This window comes from Strix aluco, chromosome 4 (genome assembly GCF_031877795.1).
Source record: "Strix aluco isolate bStrAlu1 chromosome 4, bStrAlu1.hap1, whole genome shotgun sequence".
NCBI lineage: Eukaryota > Metazoa > Chordata > Aves > Strigiformes > Strigidae > Strix > Strix aluco.
The window spans coordinates 41,783,536-41,806,496 of record NC_133934.1 but is presented as its reverse complement, the minus strand read 5'-3'; the positions used below and the strand labels follow the sequence as shown (position 1 = coordinate 41,806,496).

The 22,961-nt window shown below is 39.2% G+C and overlaps 1 protein-coding gene across 3 annotated transcripts in view; it reads left to right on the top strand.

Moving 5' to 3' along the window:
* The window catches only part of GALNTL6 (polypeptide N-acetylgalactosaminyltransferase like 6), a 507,888-nt gene that overhangs the window by 473,433 nt on the left and 11,494 nt on the right, over positions 1 to 22,961 (top strand). For all 3 annotated transcript variants that reach the window (XM_074822812.1, XM_074822810.1, XM_074822811.1), the window contains 3 exons: positions 1,021 to 1,128; positions 11,464 to 11,685; positions 19,922 to 20,038. In XM_074822812.1, the coding sequence (XP_074678913.1) occupies positions 1,021 to 1,128; positions 11,464 to 11,685; positions 19,922 to 20,038 (447 nt within the window). The remainder of the gene's footprint in view (positions 1 to 1,020; positions 1,129 to 11,463; positions 11,686 to 19,921; positions 20,039 to 22,961) is intronic.

The window sequence follows — 22,961 nt, the reverse complement described above, 5'->3', positions numbered from 1 at the left end:
GTTTTCACTCTAATTTTAAACTCTTGCTGCACGGTTGGTTTTAGGATACTTGAAGAGTTCTGCTTGGGGGTTTTGGGGGAGTGATTTTGTTGTTGTTTTCTGCTTCCCTGATTTGCAAAGTCAGGTCATTTTTTTTGAAATCAGAGTTATGAATGTTGCCAGTATGCTACCTAAGTCACCTAATAGCCGTGTTGGAGTTTGGTGGCTCTGCATTGCAAGAGCATAGAAAATCATGCTCATAGGTTGGCATGATTGCCAAACTTCCTCTGACATGGCACAAAACCTTGTTCTCATGTACACTTGGTAAAACATAGTCATGCTAGGTGAAGAATTGGGAAGAATTCCTTACTTGCTGCCCATCAGGATACAGCTTGATTTTTAGAGCCATGAAGTACTTGCAGCTCCCACCAGTGTTGACTGTGTTTTGATTGCTCAGACCTGAGGCATCAAACCTGTGTACTCCAGATGGTTCCATCTGTTTAGTATTAAAGTATTAATGATGAAACGTAGCAGCATGTTCTTCTTCCTCTGCCTACATAATTTTGATCAGAAGGAAATCGATTTTTGTTCCTTACAAAATGAAGAGCATCTTAATTTTTGAGCTCTGTATTCACTATTCAAAACATAAGTCAGGTGTTTTGCAAAAAAAATTTACTTCCGATTGATGGCTTGTTTTACTCACATAGGCTTCTTTTGAAATTTTGATCCTGTATGTTTTAAACAACAGATGCAATAATATCTTGGCTGTGTTGAGGGAGGACCATTGTTAGATATTCTAAATATGTTTTAAGATTTTATTTTGAACATACTCTGCTTTTGAGCAGTGAGATTCCAGGTAGAAGAGTCTGCCATGTTACCTAATCCCAGCTATCAGCATGCTGAGAAGGCCACCACTATGACTGTGGGAGGGGTCAGTAGGGAACGATGTGTCATTTTCACATACCCATTACTTAAAATGCCTTTCTTGCCTCATTTGTTGCCAGGAATTATTCTTTCACTTGCTTTCTGTCTTCTTTCCAGGTGTGGATGTGCGGAGGTGGCATGTTTGATGTTCCGTGCTCTCGAGTTGGGCATATCTACAGGAAGTACGTCCCATATAAAGTCCCTTCTGGAACCAGCCTAGCACGAGTGAGTAATTGGGTCTTGCTGTTTATCACTTTCATTCATCATCATCAGTTTCTTCATTCCCTGTGAACTAGTTTCCAGTAAACCATTAAAATGGAAAAGGAGTGTTTCTTTATTTTTCTGAAATGAGATGTGCAATTGCTGCAGTTATGCTGCCTTCCAGAGATAAGATTGCCAAGAATAAAATGGAAGCTTAAAAATATGGGGTTGGATGTCTCAGCACAGAAGCTTGTTTCATGCTGATTCAAAAGAACCTAGGAATAACCTAAGGCCTACAGTTCTCGAATTGCAGAGTGTTGTCAGTCATAGTTTTCACAAGCAGGACAAATTTGAATGCACACTTTCTTATCAGTCAGCAGAACAAGTACAATCTCACAGAAGGGATGTTTTCTGAGGCAATAGGACTGCATAATAATGATTTGAGTGACTGTCTAATTATTTTGTAAAACCTGGTTCTGGAATACAGTCAGGTTGGAGCCGCGTGAGTGAGAAATTACAAAACCTCTAGACATTTCTCAAAGACTACTGAACACATCCATATCCATGAGGGGCTTTTTGCTTAAGAGAAAATGTTCTATAACTTTCTGGAGGTGTTCACGGGATGTCAAAAGATGGGAGACAAAGGGCACAGATGTAGCTCCCAGGCACATAGTAGTATTTATTCATGGTTGAGTTTTAATCTTTTCTGGTTTAGAGGAATTTTTTTTTTTAATAAAATGGCATTAATATTAAAGTCTGCTTATTGCCATAGGGTAGTATTTTATGAATCATATTTTTTCTTAATAATGAAAATGTGGTATGAATAAAAGAATACATTTCTTGCTTTAAGGGGGAGATATTTTTGGTTTCAGCACCCCAGGACAAGGCTTACTGTAGTAACTGCAGCAGAGGAAAGAGTCTGCCTGTGCTGTCTGTCCGACAGCTGGCTAGACAAAGAGAAGGATTTGCCTTAAAAAAGCATCAGTGCAGACAGTGTGACACATGACACAGTAATGAGATCAGTGGTGGTGTTAGTGGTGGTGAGAAAAACTGTATTGACTAAATTGTGAGATTAAAATCTTCCCCCAGTATAGTTCTGTGTAGTATCAGAGTTTCCCCATCCAGATTTTTACACTGGCTGAAATAAACTGTTTTGTTATGGTATCCCCTGCAAAAATCACACACAACTTGAAATAAGAAATCCAAACCTTGGGCTCTGTTTTTCTCTATTACAACACAAAGCATGTCATTACAGAATATGCTGTCTTGTGCATTACCTGTAGGAGCAAAATAAAATCACTACTATTTGGAATACTAGCTTCTCATACAGTTCAACACTTAACTAGCGTTCACAGAGGCACTGTGAGTACTTAAAGCCATCAGGTAGCCACAGCTTTCAGCCTCCCTGTACTATTTATTTTAGCTTGATTTCAATAAATCACTCATGAAATATTACCAAAAAACATTCCCAGTTATGAAAACGAAATCTCTGCCTGTGCACAGACTGACTGACCTGTATCTTATGGGAAAAGATCTAGTGTGCTGATAGGGTGAGTCTTATCCTTCCCATTCAAATAATGGATAGTTTCTTCTGTGTGTGGTGGTCTAAAACATGATGCTTAGGTAAATTTCTGGCATATATTTATTACTGAAAGAAAATTTGAATTCTCGGGTTCCCAGCTTCTTTCCAGTGCAATATTCTAAACCAAAACACTGAAGTTAAGATATGTTGCATCAAGGCTGCCAAGAGCACAAGGTCTTCTGTATGTTTTGGTGTTTGGGACTATCTCAATAACTGGCCAAGGAAGAGAGCTTGGTCTCTGACCCATCAAATTGTGTGTAATTTTAAGCCTAAAAATATTACCTCTCCCTCATCCAAGCTGGAAAAGGAAAAATAAGGACATATTCATCTTCAGCCCAACTGTGATTCTATAAATGACCGCAAGAGCCCCTTCAGTAATCAAGGGAGAATTTCCCCTTTTGCAGATACTGCATTAAAGAATGACAGATTTTCCCATCCTATCCCACAGCAGCAGCACAAGGGAGACTGGAGTTAGGAAGAGGACAGAGCTTCTAGACAAATTCAGGCATAGCCCAAATCATGCCATGGGTTTCCTTTCAAGCTGTTTCAGCTTATGGTTGCCCTTAACAAATAATGCTTAAAGTGAGCGTTTTACCTGCCCTTGGGATTTCACCTCTCTGTATCTTTTAGTGGCAAGTTTCAACACAGAGTTTCAGCCAGCTACGTAACACCTGACCAATCTAAATATTTTTTTAAAGAGCTGTGACCTGGCATGAGCATCACATACACTTTATTAAATGAGAGACTTGTCAAAAACTCTGTTCCACCTCCCCATCACTAACTAACCATTAGTGTACCACAAACAGTAAGTATGTATTGTGACATCAATTTTCTGTGTCCTTCTTATCATATTTCTTACTTTCTCATCTGTCACTCAAGATCTGCAAGGCCTACACATATTTTTTGCTGGCACGTATCCCATAAATTGAAAAGCATCCACATATAAAACACTGTCAGTAAAACTGGTGGTACAGAGCAAAAGTAAAGCAAACTGTAAACATGCACAGTAGGTTTATAAAACAGACTGTGACAACCAAATGCAAATAAAAAAGCTGAATATTTTTATCTGAAGACATTTTAAGATGTTGCTTCTTGCCAAATGCAGTCAGTGTCCAATTTACAGGTAATTGCACATAAAGCAAAATTAATGGGCATGCAGATGTCAACACTAATTCCACATTATAAGGTGGAAGCACCACATAATTATTTGTTCATTCCAAATCTGTCAACCTCTGCACAAAACTGCCGTGCCTAGTAACTAATTTTGCCTGTTTGTTTTAGGTAAGACATATATAGAAACTGAACCCCCAAATCTTAAAGTCCTGTGCAAGATGTTGCCCTATTAAAAACTTCTGAATTGTTTTACAGGATTGTTTTAGTTGCTCTGTGGTATTCTTGATTGTTGCTTCATTTTTAACAATACTAGCTAAGCCATTTTCTTTTACCTAGTTACCTATGAAATTAGACTTTAAAATATTATTAGAATTTTCTTGTAGGTGTACCTCAGTTTATTATTTATTTTATTTAGTTTCCTATTTGGGGGGATTTTTTTTCTATTTGTGATTCTATAAAAGCCATAAGAAATTTAGCAATAAAAGCTCACTGTTCCATAGGATATGCAGAGATGAACTCTGAGTTCAAAATATATCTATATATAGATATATATCTATATATAGAGAGAGTTTCAAATTATATCTACAGAAATTTTTTTCGTTTGCAGGTATTTTACACAGCATTTTAGCATTTACTACAGAGCATTAGAGCATTAGGTCTTTCTGAAGGGAAGGGCCATTCCACTGAAGTTCAAGTTTGGATGCTAACCCAGCAGCGTGGTGAATCCTAACCTTAAGCTGAATTCCTCCCTGCACGCCAGAACGTGGGATCCCAGAGCACAGTGATCCTCTGACCCAGCAGGCACAAGCACGATGACATTTGCCTCATTACACAGTGTCGCTGAATTGGAACTTGCACGAGTTTGGGTTCAGGAATTCAGCTGATAAAGGTGGGTTCAGATTCCCACCTGAACCATTTTCTCAGCCTTTTCGTGTGGCTTCGAAAGGGATCTTCAAAGAAAATTACTGTAGCTCTACCATCTGGTGTTATGACCACATTTGCATTTTTGACAGAGCTTCCTTTAATATTATGACCATTTTGTTGGGTTTTTTTCCAGCTGCAAATAATGTTTGGGGTTTTCTTAAAGCAGCCCATGAACATTTTATTTTCAGTTTCCAGTCAAGTTAAAGAACCCAGAAGAATTGGTTAGATAACGGCTATGTTTTCTCATGACTGGAGTGCAAACTGGTAGATGTGACATGCTGTTAAGGGAGCACTGCTGGGATTTTTGCAGTCACCTCTGTAGCACAAAAGACTGTAGCATAAAGTCAGTTATGATTCAGCAGTCACAGTAAGCAGCTGAAACATCAGCTTAGAATAAGCAGATTATTTAGGAATCAAGCAAGAATCACCTTCTTGCAAGAGCACAGCTATAATATATGATAATGATGATGATTATACAATACAGCTTTTAAGTCTCCATTATGTTTTCATTTAACAGATTAATAAATTCATCATTAAATTTAATTAAACCAAGATCTCAAACAGAGCACTTACCAAAGAAAATCTTCAAATTAATATTTCCTAATCCTTGAATACAAGAAAGTCAAAGTAATTTTTTTAAATGCTGGGTTTTTTTATACTTTCTCCAATCTGAACAGAAGTTTTGCTTTTAAGATAATAAATGCAACAGGACAGGCAGCTTAGCTATCTGAAAGGAATATAAAGAAGATGGAGAACTGGATGTTTCTAAACAATAACAACATCAAAGTGGTGGTAGCTACTTTCCAGAATTCCTTCAATAGGCTAGCACTGGATCTGAAGTTACATGGCTAAAGAAATCTGTTTGGAATCAAACTCCTGAACTCTCTTCCAGGTTTAGCTGCAGAGGTGGACTATGGTCTATATGTGCCCACACTGTATGGGTCTGTAAAGCGAGCATGGCAGTAGCCAACAAATCTGTGGAGATGCTGCCACACTGTCACTCTGCTTTCCGCAGCTCCCCTACAACCAGCCTGCAGAGACCTGCAGCCACAGAGCTGGGTGCAGGCAGCATCCTCATGGGGACCGTGCCCATCCCTTCCCTCCAAGCCCAGCAGGCCAGCCTCAAGTGAGCCAGTGAGCAGAGATGTAGCCTTTAGTCAATGCCCTGGTTTTTTGCCTTTTTTTCACTTTTTTCCGATGTGTAGATCTTAAAATTTTTTGCAGTGGAGATGCAAACCTTTTTAGAGAGAATGAAATCCTGACTGTTTTCAGATGACATCTGTAGAATTTCAGTTCTAGGTATTTGCAAACTACAGGCTGAGAATAAATAGTCTCTTGCTTCTCTGCCAGCTGTGCTAACTCTCACAGGAGTTATTTATGTACACCACCAGCTTTGTCACCTAGTTAGCGTACCGTCTTCCATAGAGATGCATTTCTTTTATGCCTGCAGACATCTCTTTATTTGGTTGGGGTTTTTTTACACAAGTGCAAACCATTGCTGGAATGAAACCCAGTTAAGTTTTAAACACAATTAAGTGTTAGGCAGTGGAAAAAACAGGTTATGCAGGTGAAATGAAACAAATAATCAAATTATTGTGCTGCTTTAGTGCCACCAGATAACAAAAATCTACTTTACAACATCTGGAGAAACTGAAAACAGGAATTACATTTTTATATGTTTAAATGCTTCATCTAGAATGTCAGCTGGAAAAGATGCAACTAGAGGATGGAGTTGCACAGTCTCACAGTGCGGAACAGAGTACAGCTAGGTAGCTCTCTTATCGGTGCTGTCATTGCAATCCAGCACACCAGCCACAGTTAGGAAATGTGGAACTACCCCTCCCATATTAGGGACCAATCTAGTTAAACCTTGCTTAGAGGGAATATTTATGAATCTGTCCTTTGACATGTCCCTGCCTCACTCCACTTTTCCATTCTCATGGCCAGCATCTACTTTCTTCTCACTGCGTTTATTTGAGTAATATCACATCTCTTGAAAAGGACAGATGACCTTACATGCTTAAAAAGAAGGGACAGTTATTTGATCAGAGAGATGTATCTTCCCTACTCACTAAAGAAAGTGAAAGGGACAAAATGGTCCACAAAAAATTTATTTTTTTCAAGTAGAGAAGTCCTCATTTGTCTCTTTCTTTCTCCAGTCGAGTTGATTTAAACTCTTTTATTGAGTCCAGGTGTCAGTGACATTGTGACTTACTGTCTTGTAGACTATTGCTGAGTGAAAATACAAAGTCACAGTCTTAAATGTGTGAGTTCACACAAACTTAAAGAAAATTTCTGTAAATGTAAGCCTGATGGTAAAGGATTTACCAGAGAGTAAAATTGTAATAGTGGCACAGAACTTAATTATATCAAGAACGTGTGCATGGGCAACTGATGACAGCTGATTAGTCAGTCTTAGTGTGGTTGCCATCACTTTTGTATGCATCTCACAGCTTCTTGGTGACAGCTGTCACAACCTTATATATAGAAATATGCATCTACTAAAATATCATTGGGCCTTATTTATTCTTGTACAGAATTTTTTTGCTGAAAATGATGAGAGAACAAATTATCATTGGTCTGTCATGGATAGGTCCTGAGAGACTCCTCAGATGTCCATCTAGAGTCCCTGTGACTTCCTTACATTGTGTGTCAATTCATGGAACTCATTAATATTGAATTGATCTTCATTTAATTGCTCCTATTTAATTTTTATTTTTCCTTCTTGTCTGTTAAAAGACCAGGGTAACCAGTCTGGACATCTGTAACCTTGCAATGAATTTGACAGCCAAGCTAAACTACAGCAGTTTTCAGATGTAGAAACATTCTTCATTTTTCCTTTCTGTATGCACCTGGATGAGGTGTTCAGACTGAACCAAGCAAGTGTGATCTACCACAAAGATATCCCAAAACTGGTTCTTCTTATTGATAAAGATATTTGATGCCATTTCAGAAACTGGCATTTAAAGGAGCTTTCTTTAGAAGGTTACGCAAAGAGTAACAGAGACAGAAATCAAGAAGATTCAAATCTAACTCTCTTTTTGTTTGTTCTAAATTCTTTGTAGATTTACTTCACTGTGAGACTGGAGTGCTTAAATGATGCTGTAAAACGTTCACAAAATGCTACCTAATCTGGTGGGCTCTTAAACTCCTTTGAGCTGTAACTTCTGCCGCAGTATGAACACACACATGGTCCTAACAAAGTCAAACTGCTTAGCACCTGTTTTACAGCTAGTGTCTGTCAAGATTTGGTAGCTATTTGTAAGCATTCCCACTTGTGGGGCTTAATATATTGATATGCTCAGATTGCGTCTAGACTTGCCTAAGGCTCAGTCAAGGAGGAAGCAACCATCCTCCTCTCTCCACCATGTCATATATTCACCCAGATTGTATAGGAAGGGCAACTCTGGGAGACTCGTAAAGGACATGAAATCACAATCTTACTTTACAGTAAGTCACTTGATTGGTAGGCCTTAAAGTGTTCAGAGATGAGCGTTCTCATTTTGGTTGTGCTCCTCTACCTTTGTGCTGTGATAAGGTGAGTAAAAAACCAGCAGCTCACTGACATAATTTGCAGAGGGGAGTTACGTTTCTGGGAGGTTGGTTGTGTAGGGCAACTTTTCATGCTGTTAGACAGCCACAGAATGAGGATCTTCAGTTTATGAGAGCTCACTCATCTCATCATACAGCCTGTATTTTTGCTCCAGAAACATGCTAAGTTAGCATGTTCTAAATAGGAATGTAAATGCTGTTTGACTTTATTGTTTTATTGTGCAAGGTTGCACCAGACTTTCAGGACAGCAGCTCTTTCTGACTGCATTCAATTCAAGTGTGGGGATTAACTGCAATTTGAAGTTTTGCTACTAGTCTGTACACGTCTATGTTAAAAGGAAGTATGGTGATTACTGAACTTGCATAGTGGTAATAAGGAGAAGAAACCCATGCTAATTGAAGTCAACAAACCTCTTCAAAACTAAAGTGTTTGGATGCTGAGTGCTTGCTTCCTAGTAACTGGCAACTTTAGAAAGAGCTTCCCACTACTCCAGGACAGAGAGTTCCTTGCAGTCATGTTTATAAACAGTCTGGAGATCTAGAGCTAGCAAGAGTCTATATTTTTAAAGGGAACTATTAAAATTCAAAGGGCTGCCGCATAAGGGTTCAGCTTATGACAGTATAAACATGCTAAGGATAATATATAGGTTCATTACAGGATCTGGCAATGTTTGCAAAGTTTTTTAGCATACAGTGGAGAGAATGGTCTTGGAAGAACTGGGGAACAAAGTTTTAAATAGATTTGTGTAAAGAGTCTTACCTGGTATTTGGGGAATGGTGAGAAGAACTGAATGAAATTTTTTTTAATGCAACGTTTTGGTGGATACACACACACACACCCCCCAAACACACACACACACACACCCCCAAACAGTGATGAAGGACTTACTGAAAAACAAAGAGCTTTTGACTGCTGAATGAGAATTTTGAGCTAGTGACCAGGTATAATATCAAGATTTCTGTTGGACTCCTGTTTTATTCATTTATAATAATCTAAAGCAGAATGCAGTTCGTTTAGTGCAGCCAAATACCTAAAGAGAAAACTCCAGCAGAGCCTACTCTTAATACTGATGGGGTAAGTCACTGCTGGAGTTACTTTGAATTTTTCTTTCCTAAGAATTTTTTTACTATACTTTTATTGTATGGTTCTTTTTGCAGTATGATTTTTAAATATGGAAATAGCACTATCAGATAAAGTGATTGCAAATAATAGTTTGATATTTTCTAGAACAGTCTTAAACTGCACTTGCATTGTAATAAATGAAGTGTACAGCATTACAGTGAAAGATATGCTAGAAAGGTCACACCTATTTTCATGATTTTGGCTTCTTAGTTTAATTTACTTAATCATATTTTGGCCCCATCTACAAAGTCTCATCACATAGTATTTTTACTAGGAGACTTCTGTGTTACAGGGTTTCTATGAGACAGGTGGGATTGTCATTTAGATGTTGTTCTTGAAACTGTTCTGGTTTTCTTTGTCCTACCCAGTTCCTTTATTCTTGAATCCTAAATTATTGGAATTTAGGTTTTCATGAAATTATAACAAAAGTGCCCTTATGTGGGGCACGAGCCATTTTTGGGTAGGAATATAAGTGTTGTGGATTCTTATACTGCTTTAATTTAACTTGCTTTATCCCTGCAGGTTTTAACATATTTGCTTCACAGAGAGAAAGCACATAGAAACTTATCTTGCAGTGTCAGCTAAAAGTACTTCATTTGTTCTGTGTCTTTCTGTCTTTGTATTCAGATAAGCCTTATTAGTTCAGAGACATTTAGTTTGCATGGGTTAATAAAATTCAGGACAGGAATTTTCAAATGAATCTTGAAAGCAAATCAAGAGTACGAATCAGGCTTACTTAGATGCAGAGAATGTTCTGAGAAGAAACATTACCTTATGTTGATGATAATCAGATGTATATTGTCCTCCAGCTTATTACGGAGCGAATCTCAGCATTTTGCAGTTAGTGTTCTATAAAAAGAATATTACAAAACTTGATGATCTTGTTTTTACAAACAAAGCAATAAGAACACCCTAGTATCTCAGTGTCATCCAGTGAGATGTTGCTTTGTTGGCGGGATAAGAGGTTATTGGGCAGCTGTGGAAATGCAGAATAGGCTAAGCCTGTAATCCACTACAACATCTGCATATAAATTTGTGTGGATTGAGTTTCAGAAGGAATTTTAAAAACAAGCAAAAACACAGGAAAATTTGCCCGCAGCCTATTTAGACTCCATGACGTTAAATAACAATAAAATATATCTCTTCAGTCTCATCTATTCAGGATTTTTCCTTACAAGTCTTTTTTTTCATTTTATAATTTGAATAAATTCTTATGCAACAAAATAGGCAATTCTGTTTCCTGTAAAACACCAACAAAAATAAACTTTGTGGGACATAAGCCAGAACTGGTTTTCATGGAACAGAAATAGGTTAGATATGTCTATGGGATTGAATGCAGAAAGCCACAAGTTGCCATACCTATCCCATGAGATGCTTTGCTTCAGGTCAGCTCCACTTCAGGGTTATAGGGTTATGTGCTATGCTTTTGCATAGTACATTTACTAGTACACCAACACTGTAAAGCCTCCAGTCCAAAGGCAGTGCAAAACCAGCTGTGAAATAGGGCAGATCAAGTTCATGACTATTTGTCCTCATACATGCAGAACTGACTCTAAAATTTAGGTAGGAATTGCTGGGTGACTAAGCAGTATGATGGCAGCTGAAAATTCAGATGCCTTTCAAATGCAAAGTGAAATACATCAGAAGGAATAATTTGAGCCCTTCATGCACATTAGTAGGTTATGAACTAACAGGGAAAAAATGTAGGTGCCAATGTGAGCAGCTGAAATAAAATTTCTGTTCAACATCCATCATTAATCAAAAACGCATGTGAGGATGCATAAAGAATAGGAGGGAAAATAAGATGTCCAACAGACAGAAGATTGTATCTTACAGAGTGAACAGGAAAGCAGGGTATTTAATACTCCATAGTGTTTGCTTAACACTGTAATGAAGATAGCATACATTTACCAGTATTTTTCCATGTTTTAAGACTGAGAAATTCAACCAGCTAAGCTTAAAAGTTGTGTGGACTACTGAATTTTTTTTGTTTAATTCTTCCCATTAGAAATACTATTCACTCCAAGCATGAAGAAATTAATGATTGCTTTTTTCTGCTGCACAGAACCTGAAGCGCGTGGCAGAAACATGGATGGATGAGTTTGCAGAGTACATTTACCAGCGACGGCCTGAGTACAGACATCTTTCAACTGGTGATATCTCTGCCCAGAAGGAACTTCGCAAGCACCTTAAATGTAAAGATTTCAAGTGGTTCATGGCTGCAGTAGCTTGGGATGTCCCCAAATATTACCCTCCTGTGGAGCCTCCACCTGCTGCCTGGGGGGAGGTGAGGAATTAGATCAAATTTAAATGAATCTAACATTTTACATTGCAGGAAATTAAAATTATAAAATTAGATTTAGCTCCTATGATAAGTAGTGTTATTAAGGGAGTTCACAGTGATTGGAACAATCCCTGAACTAGCCATTAAAATGAGAAACTGTAGTGTCTTAGAACTATCGCTGTCCCTTTTATAATTTATTACAATTTTGTGTGTATAGGCTATAAGCTGCATGCACAGTGAGGACAAGAATGTGGAAAAGAATATGTAGCGCTCATTATTACATGTCACAAGATGATTTTAGATGCTGAAAATCATTTTAGTAAAAAGGACATCTGAAGTCAACGCTTCTTTTTTTGCATATTCATTTATATACCTCCTCCTGTTTTTACAAGGACAATTGTATGTAGGTGGAGTTAGGTTTGCTCTGTTTTGCTCACACATGCAGGTGTGATAAGCAAAGCCTGGATCCTTTTCTTTTAAAAAGACTGGTTTTACTCAGCTTGTGGTCTGCATTGTGTAGATGCTGTCATGACCAAGTACTGGTAGCAGACAAATGCAATTTCTTGTTTGGGGAATGAGGGGAGGGAGAGACCACCAAAGAGAAGCCTATATCCAAGCATCACTCCAGAGCAGGAGGTGAGCAAACAGCCTGCTGGAACTCTCCACCCGTGATCACAGATGTTCTGCATTCAGACCTCTCTGAAGAGCAGAGCGCTAGCACACCTTGCTTTGACAGTTTGTTTTGTGCAGAAGAAATGAAAACACAAAGAGTGCCGGGACAGGAAATTACTTCCATAGCTGCACTGAAAAATTACAGAGGCCTTTTACCCCTAGGAACTACAGCGGATTCACTCCATGGAAAGGTGGCATGCGGAGGGCTTTTTCCTCTCAATTCACAAAGATTTCTAAAGAAGGCTTTGCTCTCTCAGTGTATTGTGCTACTTTTTTAAAAACCATAGGAATATTTGTACTGTGAGTTATGGCCTTCTCTGATTTTGCTGGAGATGTTCTTGGGGCTCTCAGGCAATTACCTTTTATATATGAAACCAAAGGATGAAGTTGAAACTTTGACCAAAACATTTGGTAAGATTAGTCATACCTCTGCATATCCCCACTCGTCAAGGCTGGACCATGCAGGGGATTTCTAAACACAGGTGTCTCTACTATTCTTAGAATTTCTTTTTTAAAAAGCAAATTGCCTCATTGTGAGATTTTAAAATTAACTTTCTGTAGTAGTAGAAGTCCTTAATTCTTCTTTGTAACCTACCAGTTACAGATGTTGAAAGGAACTTCAATTTATATGTGTCTTACTGTTCGCTACTTCTTGGCAATAATTAATACCTCTGTTGTTAAAGTTTCTTCTATCTTTGATGCCACTGCCCACACTTTATGGAATTAATGTATACCAAGACGTAAGGGGTTTATCAGTAGAAGTCAGGCTGGATCTGGGTGCTGTGACTGCTACTATGATCTTCCTTCACCATCTTCTACATGTGCATCCTTGGAGGATGGTGATCATGAGATGTGTAATTTATCTGGTCAGCTGAACAATCCTTAACTCAAACAGAGGGTCCAAGTGGAAGAGATTGTGATTCGGGTATTCATTCTTTTCACAGCAATGTTAATATACTCTTTGCATAAAAGCAAGACTTTTTAAAAGTGAATCAAAGGCCATAGCAGTGGTATCAAATCTGTACCTTAAAAGCACTTACTGAGTTCTTAGGAAGGAAGTAAAGACCAAGGGCTTTCTTTTTCCTCTAAAACGTACTTTCTCTAAAATAACAAGAAGAGAAGTTTCAGCCCTACTACTCTATTTTTTCCTGAGACTGTCACATTCCTGTGAAGTTTTAATTAATTTGTTGGCACTTGCAAGGAACTTGAACAAACTTGAAGGTCAATGGCTGTCATAATTAGAAGCTGAAAGAGGAAAACAGACTGTGTGTTATTGCTTTGTATGAATCAAGCAGTTCTAGAAACCTTGCTGATTATACACACCAAAAGCCTGTGCCAAGACTGACTGTCATTTAGTACCCTCTCTGCTTCCACTTGGAAAGACTTTACATCTGCTTGCCTATGACAGTCTGAGAAAGAATAAACAATGAGGTACTCAGACAATTTTTGGCTCCAGTATTTTGATATCTAGCTAGTAAAAGCATGTGGTGTGAAAGCAGACATCTCATAAACAGCCTCTGCACAACTCCTCTTTTTTTGCAAACACATTTATTTAAAATCCAACTCTTACATTTCTTGACAAAATCTGTTCACAATGGAGAAGAAGGAAATTTGAAAAACAAAAAACGATCTTCTTCGCTACACTTGTCATGGCCTTATCTCTTCTGCATGTTTGTGCCTTTTGTCCTTTTTAGCTGGCAGGATGTACGTTCCCTTAATACTCTGTTCAGCCTTGTAACATCTGAAATATGTGCAGTAAAGCAATGTAACAGCAAATACAGACAGATTAAGGTTAGTGAGACTGTCAGTTCTGTGTCTGGGTGAGATAATTGTACTCTTTCCTCCTCCGCTGTGGAAAAAAGGAAAGTTTTCAATTAGGTTTTGTTCTTATCCTTTTGAATATACCGGAAAGTATGCTACCAGTTGAAAAACAGTAATGCCCATCCCATTCTCTTTCTAAGACAGAATAATTTATTTCTAATGTGTATTTGAAATCCTGTGGAAGGAAATTAAAACAATAGCTGCATTAGGTAAGATTTGGACACCAAATGTTTTCTTAGGAAGTACTCATGAATCTACAAGCTGTGATCCAGCATGAATATATTGTGTGGATATCACAGCTTCCACAATACCTTTGAAAACACATTTTAGAGTAAATCAGTCATATAATGTCAGCCATTGTAATTTATTTTAGACTTCATGACTCCTATAGTCAAGGTGATATGAAAAAAAAAAATTGTTTTCCTCAGTCAAAAGGTAAATATTTAAGCTTGGTTTCATCTGCTGTTACACGAGCTTGTTATTCAATGATTTAATACACAGCAAGTCTCTCAGTCACTGCAGCAGTGCTAAGCTGTAGGACCTGAAAATACTCCTTTCTCAGTCCCAAATTTCTGGATTTTACAGAACTGTTTTACTGCACTGACATGAAAATGTCGCCCATGAAGCTGAGTGACACATTTGAAAAAGGATTAAAGCCTAAGAACTCACTAACTTCTCTTTTGATTACTTTCTTTTTTTAATAAAGTGTCATTCTCATACCCTTAATGAGCCAATCTCAGCCCACCAAGTGTCACACGTCTGTTGTACAAAAGCAATATAACCAGCTATTCCCCACCTTGCGCAGACTGAGTGCTGCACAGCTGGGCTGTTCAAATTCTTTCATCGGGATCAGTGTCACACTGAATAACAGAGTCCCGTGTTTCTTCAGTTAGGTCTTTGGCAGTGCTTGACTTTTTTTAACTTCAACTTTTCCTTTTTATGGCTCACACAAAGGATAAATACTTTTAAAATTACTATGTATCAGTTGACAGGAAAGGTGACTCATTTTTTTCATATCTGATCTGTAGATATTAATGGCCCTGGGGTTATCTGAGAACGTAAGCAGTGCACTAAAACTCGCTGTAAGTGCTGCTCAAATGAAAAAAACAACATAAATGAACATTGCTAATGTCTTCTAAGAGCTACAGCCACTTTCTTATTTGAGGCATTAAATCAGATGTAAGGAAAGTATTATACAAACTGATAGCACCAAGGTGCCTCTCTTGCTGTATTGGGACACCCTAAAGATAGTCCCAGCACCATCTCCACATTCATCATTCTAACAGATGACCATACTGAACACAAAGTTGTCTTTAGATTGCTACACTTTCCCCCTTTTTGCTTTTGGTGCAGATGGTTTCATGCCATGATGAGCATGCAGGGTAGCTCCCAGGACCCCTGAGAGTGCCTCTCCCTCTCTGGCTCACTGCTCTCTGCCACCAGGAAGGCTGAAGTGTCCCTGGCTGACAGCCTGGCTCCAGTGCAGGCAGGGCAAGTCTGCAGGAGCCAGGACATCACCCACTACCTCAACAGCAAATTTCTCAGGAACTCATTTGCCTGTGAACAAAGTTGTAGAGTTTTAGAATTATCAAATACTGGTCAATATAACCACTGGACCCTGGAAAGCTTTGATTTCCCCCAGTAATTTATTTTTCAGCCTAAAATACATTCCCTTAAGAGGAAGGGGGAAATTCACTTTGCTTTAAAGTAAAAGGGGTGAAGGGAGGTTGTCTTGGTTTTTTCTCAATTTAACATGGAGCATGCAAGTGTGTCCATTACACAGCTCCTGACAAAATGTTCAAAAATCTCAAAATTAATCCTAGCAGGTTGTATCAATGGCCTGAAACCCTTCCTTTTCCTCAGAAGACTGTTGCTTTTCTGACAAGAAGATTATCATGGTAATCAACACATCCATTGCTTTCCAGTTTCCATTCCATGCTTGCGCACTAATGACAAATACTATGTTTTTGAGAGTGTAGAGCTAGACCGTCTTAATCTGCTTCTCCCATGGGGAGCTTATTAAATCATATAACTGCTGGCTTTCTGCAAAACTCCAACATTAATTTAACCAGAGGTCAAGTTATCTGGGAGACCATATATTCTGCAATATGTAAACTCTGTTTGGCAACCCCTGATTTTATTTTTTATTTTATTTTTCTTTCCTTTCTTGATAGGTATCCAAAAAGATGTTTTCTTTTTCTTTTTTTTTTTCCCTTGAATACTTGTCCATCAAATCAGAAGCATCAGATGGCAAGAGGTAACAGTGTCTTCTTCAAACCTAAGGTCTAGGCTTTCAGGTCTTCTGTCCTCCTGTGTTCCAGCTCCTATTTTACATCACGTTCCTCTTTCCCCATCACAGTGCCAGCAACATAAGCTATTTCTTTCTCAAGGCCTGGCCTACTCCGGAGAAGTCTTTTTAACACAGGCTGGTTAACTTAGAGAAAGCAAGATGTAGTTTTAACATAAGTTCACTGCTTTTTGTAAAACCCAAGGATTACTGTATTTAGGCTTACCCAATGATTTCCCCTTATGGCTTGCTACCTCATTTAAAGCACAGAAGTCAAACACTACACCAGCAGAAATCCCACTCAGGTGACATGTCTTTGTTTCCTGAGCATCAGTGCAGCACTGAGAAGCCTGTACATCCTGGCTCGGACACCTCCAGTGTAGAGGAGGGAGAAAATAGACCCCTTAGAGTTTGTATTCTCTGTACTTTTATGCCTCATCTGCTCTCTATAAGCTCTACAGGGCCCGTAGCCTTAGTATCTATGTCCCAACGTGTGTTACAATGGCATTTCAAGGACTAAATATGCGTAATGACTTACATATAGTGTCCTATGCTTTTTTCAGCGTGTGTTTAGTTCTGAAACGGCCTTTAAGATCACCACTAACCATCCTTGTTAGTCCATACAGACTCCTTGAAAGCATACTTTTGCCATATGCTTATCTGCATGAATAAAACAATAGCAGTTAAGGTTGACGAAATAAGCTTTCCACATAGCAACTCAATGCCCTACCTGCATGGGTGATAAAATCTTTCTCCTGTTCATGCCCAGTCTCTACAATTGTACAAATACGAACGTTGGAAATGTGAGTGTGTTAGGATCACTAGCTATTTCTTTGATAGTTGTAACTCATAACCTCAAAAATTTGAAATCCATTGTGCTGTGTGACTGGAGACAAGGCAGTTCAAATGCATATTGATGTATAAATGAGAAGAAAGCCTCTCCTTGCTGTGCTTCTGCTTTCCTTCCTTCGTCCATGAAAGGCATCTTAGGGGATTTGCAGGCCATGTGGTGCTGGTGCTTGGCAGAACATTCCCCGTGGCTCTGGCAGCAGCATGATGGCTCCGTTCAATTTCTAGTAACTGCCAAGGCCACACAGAAACGCCAGAGAGCAAAAGCACAGACTTGCCTGAAATGCCTGTATTAGACAAAGAAAATGAAAAACAAACCATGACCCCTCTGCAGTTGAAAGGAAGGATAAAACAACAAAAAAAAAATGCGTAAACATGTAAGCTGCAACAAACCACAGGAAAAACTAACTCGAGGAAACCTTTCAGGAGTAGAGGGAAGAGGAGAGGAAATAAAGAACAGGGGAGACAGATTCCAACAGTGAAGGAACTAAATGTAGCTTCAGCTCAAATGTTATTCAGAAATGCATTGAACACATTTACCACATAGTCCAAATGGCTGAGAATGGGATGGAGCGATGCCATCGAGACAAAATTCTGAAAGCCCTTTAATCCAATAAGCATTCATTGGACATGTCATTTCACAATTCTGATTCACATAAATATACCTTAATTATTAATGGCAATTGTTATCAGCTCCATTTTAATTAGTTTGCATGCTCTAAGAACAGAACTGATGTATCCTTTAATTTTGTATAAGGCCAGTAATCTTTATTTATACAATGTGAATTTAAGTGCATTGAGAAATGATTGAACACTCTCAAAAAAATTATACTTGAAGTAGATATTTCACATGAAGCTTTAAAAATATAAAATTAAAATCTATTCTCCTCATTAGTCTTTCCTGTCTCTTTTTCTGGGTGATATGAAAATGAAGGCAGGGTTGTTGAGAACTAATTACCTTTCATCCTCTTTTTTCAGTTAATGTGACTCTTTGTACTGTGGGACTGCTCAGTGCTGGGTTTCTGCATCTGGTTATGTGTATGAAATGCTAGTGTTTTACCTCATCTATAGCAATTTTTATTGTCTTGAAAAAAGAAAAAAATACCCTAGAATTGGGCATGTCCAAGTTTTAAAAGAATACTTTTCTGAGCTCTGGTGAAGGCTCAAAGGTTCTTGGAGCCAGTCAGTCAAACTGATGCTCCCCCATCATTTGCCCAATCTGCTCTTTCCTAGGCTAAATAAATGCAGCTCCTAAAACCTTTCCTGAAGGTGACATTTTTTACATTTTCTCCACTTCCTGTTACTTTCCCATCTATCTAAATATTTCTTAGATCATGGTGAATAGACTAGATTCCAGTCCACCAGAATCAGAAAAATAGCAGAGTACTCTTCCATGTGTCTTGCAAGCATGAGGATTGTCCCTCCTTGCAATGTTTTGTGCTATAGTGAGAAGTTTTCCATCCTTTGGATGTGCATGAAATATGCAATGGTGATGTTTACATTTGTCTAACATAATATGGCAACAACAGTGACTTCTAAAATATTTTCCATGGAAAAATACAGATGTCAACTCAACTGTATCTCCATTCAGTATCTAGTTTTTCTTTTTTTTAAATAAGGATCCCAGTAGTAGCCAGAATGTCAAAATATGCATCTGCTTTCTATATATCATACCTATATAATTGGTGCATGTTTCCATGCACGTACATGCACTTTGATTACTCAGTTTCTGTGTATCTCATCGACAGCATTTTTTTAAGAAATCCTCTTCATTCTGGAGGTGTCTAAAGGATTTTTAAATAGCCCAACTAAGGTACTCAAGAAGAAATGTGCATGTATTTGCAAAATAACTTTGGTATTTTTCTGGTGGCTATAGGCAACCTACTCCTTTTCAACCCAGCCTTTCAAAAAGATACACATGGCAGCACTGGTACATAACTGGTATGACTGATAGTCACAGATTAATAGTTGCTTCAGTCTCAAAAAATTAGATTTTCCTTTTAAGAATAAGTTACATTGCAGAGTGTCTGCAGAGGGCATGCAGACAGCACAAGGAACCTCCATGGGTAGGCATAGTTTCAGTACAGATTTGTTAAGTACTTTTTAATTTTATGCACCTTGGGCACTAGTGTGTGACCTTATCTACTATGGTGTTATTGTGTCAAAGTAAGAACAAGGATTGGAACAGGGCGTGCCTGACTTTTTAAGAAATATTTCTCCAAACACTGAGAGAGACTCATACAGAAATCATTCCCTCTTAATACAGTTGATCAGTCTTGCTCTGGTAAGAGGGAAGAAGCAGTCAGACCAAGCTTTGAACTTCTCCGACATTTTTTCTTTTAGTTTCTTTGCATGAAAATATTTCATACAGACCTACCTTTCATTTGTTAAGCAGAATATTTCAAACTTTGCTGCTTCTAAAGATGCTCCCTAAAAGAGTAGTTCCGTCCAGGACATGGCTCTCTACTCTGTAAAAAGTAATTCCCACCAGTTTTATGTAACTAATGGTTAGTCTCAAGCCCTCCAGAGCAAAACACCTAAGTCCCTAGATGTTGGAAGCTCTATTCCATAGCCTGGTTTAATGTGAAATGTTGCTGCTTGGTTTTGCAGATTCGAAACGTGGCAGCCAACCTCTGTGTGGACAGTAAACACGGAGCCACGGGGACTGAGCTGAGGCTAGACATCTGTGTGAAGGATGGCTCGGAACGAACGTGGTCACACGAACAGGTATTTTAATGGTGGAAAGAGAAAAGCAGGTTAAAATTGTTGCTTCTCTTTTCCAGTTTCTAAACATTTCTCTGAGGGCTTCTCATTTTCCTAAGGCAAAGCAGGGTGTAGAAATAATTTGTGAATGATTGCTGACCTTAATGGCTTTTTACAAAGTACTCTTTAACATAACCTTGGACATTCCAACCACCAGCAGGGCTGTATATTCGTCTTCATTTCCAAAAGGAATTGCAATGCCCAAAGAGCTTTTTGGTGCCCCATTCTCCCTCACTGTGTCATGAAAACATGTTGATTTCGGTTCAGTTACCTGAAAATATTTTAAATATAGTAGCCAGGCTTGTAAAGCTCTAGTGGTTTTCTGCTTCTATGCTTTCATCTCAACAAGTGGTCGTATTCTAAATTAATATGAGGCATAAGCAAGAAAAAGGGGTAAAAGCTAGAAAGAAAAGGTTTCACAAAGACAAGGGATGATAAAGAATCAGAAAAAAAAAGCATTTATCTAGGTTGGTTAGGTAGAAAAACATTAGCTTTCAGGACTACAGAGGAAAAGAGCTCTAATTTGTACTTACTGTTGCTGTGAGTGCCATAGGAAAGGGATCATGACCCATAAGCTGTGGATCTGGCCAGTGTATGCAAAGAGAATCTGGATGAAAAGTACAACCTAACCATTTATTAGCAATTTTAGTGAATGTGCCTTTCACAGGGGCAGGTCCCAGATTAGAAAAAATTCCCAATACTGAGGAGAAAAATTGACCTGACAGTCACACATAGCACTTTATAAAAGCTTAGAAGCTCAGGACAGAGAACTTCTGAGGGGTATTTGAAGTGCTAAGGTCAAGAAATCATTCTTCGAGGATAGTGAGAAATGCAGGGGGAGAGGTGCAAGTGAATGAAACGGAGAAGCTGAAGGATGATCACAAATTAGGTAAGTGCCAACATGGGAAAAAGAAAGTTGCTGACAGAAGGCTTCTTCACATCGCTACCAAAGATGTAGCCCAGTGACTAGATAAATATAATCCTTTTTTGTTTATGAAAGACATCTAGTATTTCAAGCAATTAATTGAAGGAAGTTGTATGGTCCAGACTAGATCACCACAGTGCTCTCTGGCTTTAAAATCTGCAAACCTGAAGAGCTCCAAACCCTCCTCAAGAGGGGAGGGAGTCCTGAGACTGCCAGAGATGAGAGAAAGGAGGGAAGAAAACTGGATGAAAAGGTGAGAGAAGAAAAAAAAAAAAAAAAAAAAAAAAAAAAGCAGGGAAAGCAGAAAAATGGGAGACTTGAAATATCCTTTGAAGGCGTAAGTTCTTGTGAGGAAAGGGAAGGGACGCAGAGGGAGAAGGATGGGGGGAATGCGTGTTTCAGTGTAATCCCGTGCATTGCGATGTTTGGGATCAGACTCGATGTAAAGGTCTCATGCTACACTAATGATGAAAAACGACTTCATTAAAATGAATAGCGTTAAACTAGCACGGAAGTAGTTCAACCAGCCAGCTCCTCAGATCGCAGAACCACAACTCGGAAGCCTCAGGCACGTCCGTGCTTGACGTGCGCTGCAGGGACAGCACGAATTCCCTCTGCCGGGCTGGCGCGGAGCTGCGCGCAGCCGCTCGCCGCAGGGGAGCGCGGAAAACACCGCGAGGCAACGCCGCCCCCACCCGCGCCGTGCGGTTGCGCTGGGAGAGGCCTGCCAAGAGCCAGGCCCAGCCTCCTCACCCGGCTTGCCGGGCAGCCCGGTGCCTGGCCAGGGCTGTGGGCGGCCTGCAAGGCGGCGGCCGGGCGGCAGAGGGCAGCGCCGGACAAGCCGCAGTGCGCAGGGAGCCCGCCGCCGGCTCCGGGCGCTTTAACCCGCGGCGCAACCAACCCCTTTGCTTCGGTTTCGATTCGATGGGCAGGGGGTGGGGTGGGGTTTTTTTCCCAGGAGGGAGGACTGCTTTCAGAGGGTGTTCTTCCCGCTTGTCGTGGTTTAACACGGCGGAAGTTAAACACCAGACAGCTGCTCGCTCGCTGCCCCCACCCCGCAGCGGGATGGGGGACAGAATTGGGGGAACAAAGTCAAATTCGTAGGTTGAGATAAAGGCGCTTTAATTGGACAGAAAAGGAAGGGGGGGGGGGGAGGGGGGAAAGAATAATAGTAATAAAATCATTAGAATAATGTACAAAACAAGTGATGCACAATGCAACTGCTCACCACCCGCCAACTGATACCCAGCCAGTTCCCAAGCAGCAGCCCCCATCCAGCTTTCCCCCTAGTTTATATACTGAGCATGATGTCCTGTGGTATGGAATATCCCTTTGGCCAGTTGGGGTCAGCTGTCCCAGCTGTGTCCCCTCCCAGCTTCTTGTGTCCCCGCAGCCTGCTTGCTGGCAGGGCAGCACAAGCAGCTGAAAAGTCCTTGGCTTAGTGTAACACTGCTTAGCAACAATCAAAACATCAGTGTGTTATCAACATTATTCTCATCCTAAATCCAAAACACAGCACTGTACCAGCCACTAGGAAAAAAAATTATCCCAGCCAAAAACATGACACCACTGATATGAACACAGTTACCAATAGTTTATCCACCTGTCAATCAAAATCCTAGAAAACATGCAAGAAGTGTTCAGGAATCTTTAGAAGATAATTAAGGTAATAAATAAAAAATTATAATTTATTCATATATGTAAATAATATAAGTATAATTGAATTTATTATAATAAATACATGTACTTTCACTTCCTCCTAGAAAGGAACTTTATTTTCTAAAAGTACAAAATAGAAATTTTAGAAGAAAGGTGATTTTGTGTCTTACCTTAACTTACCAGATAGGGACCTGGTATAATACCCATTACTGTATTGCTGGGCAACTTTTTATTTGCATAATTTTAGTAGTGGTAATATCCTATTAGTTTCTGGATTCATTTAGAAACAAACTAATTTTATTC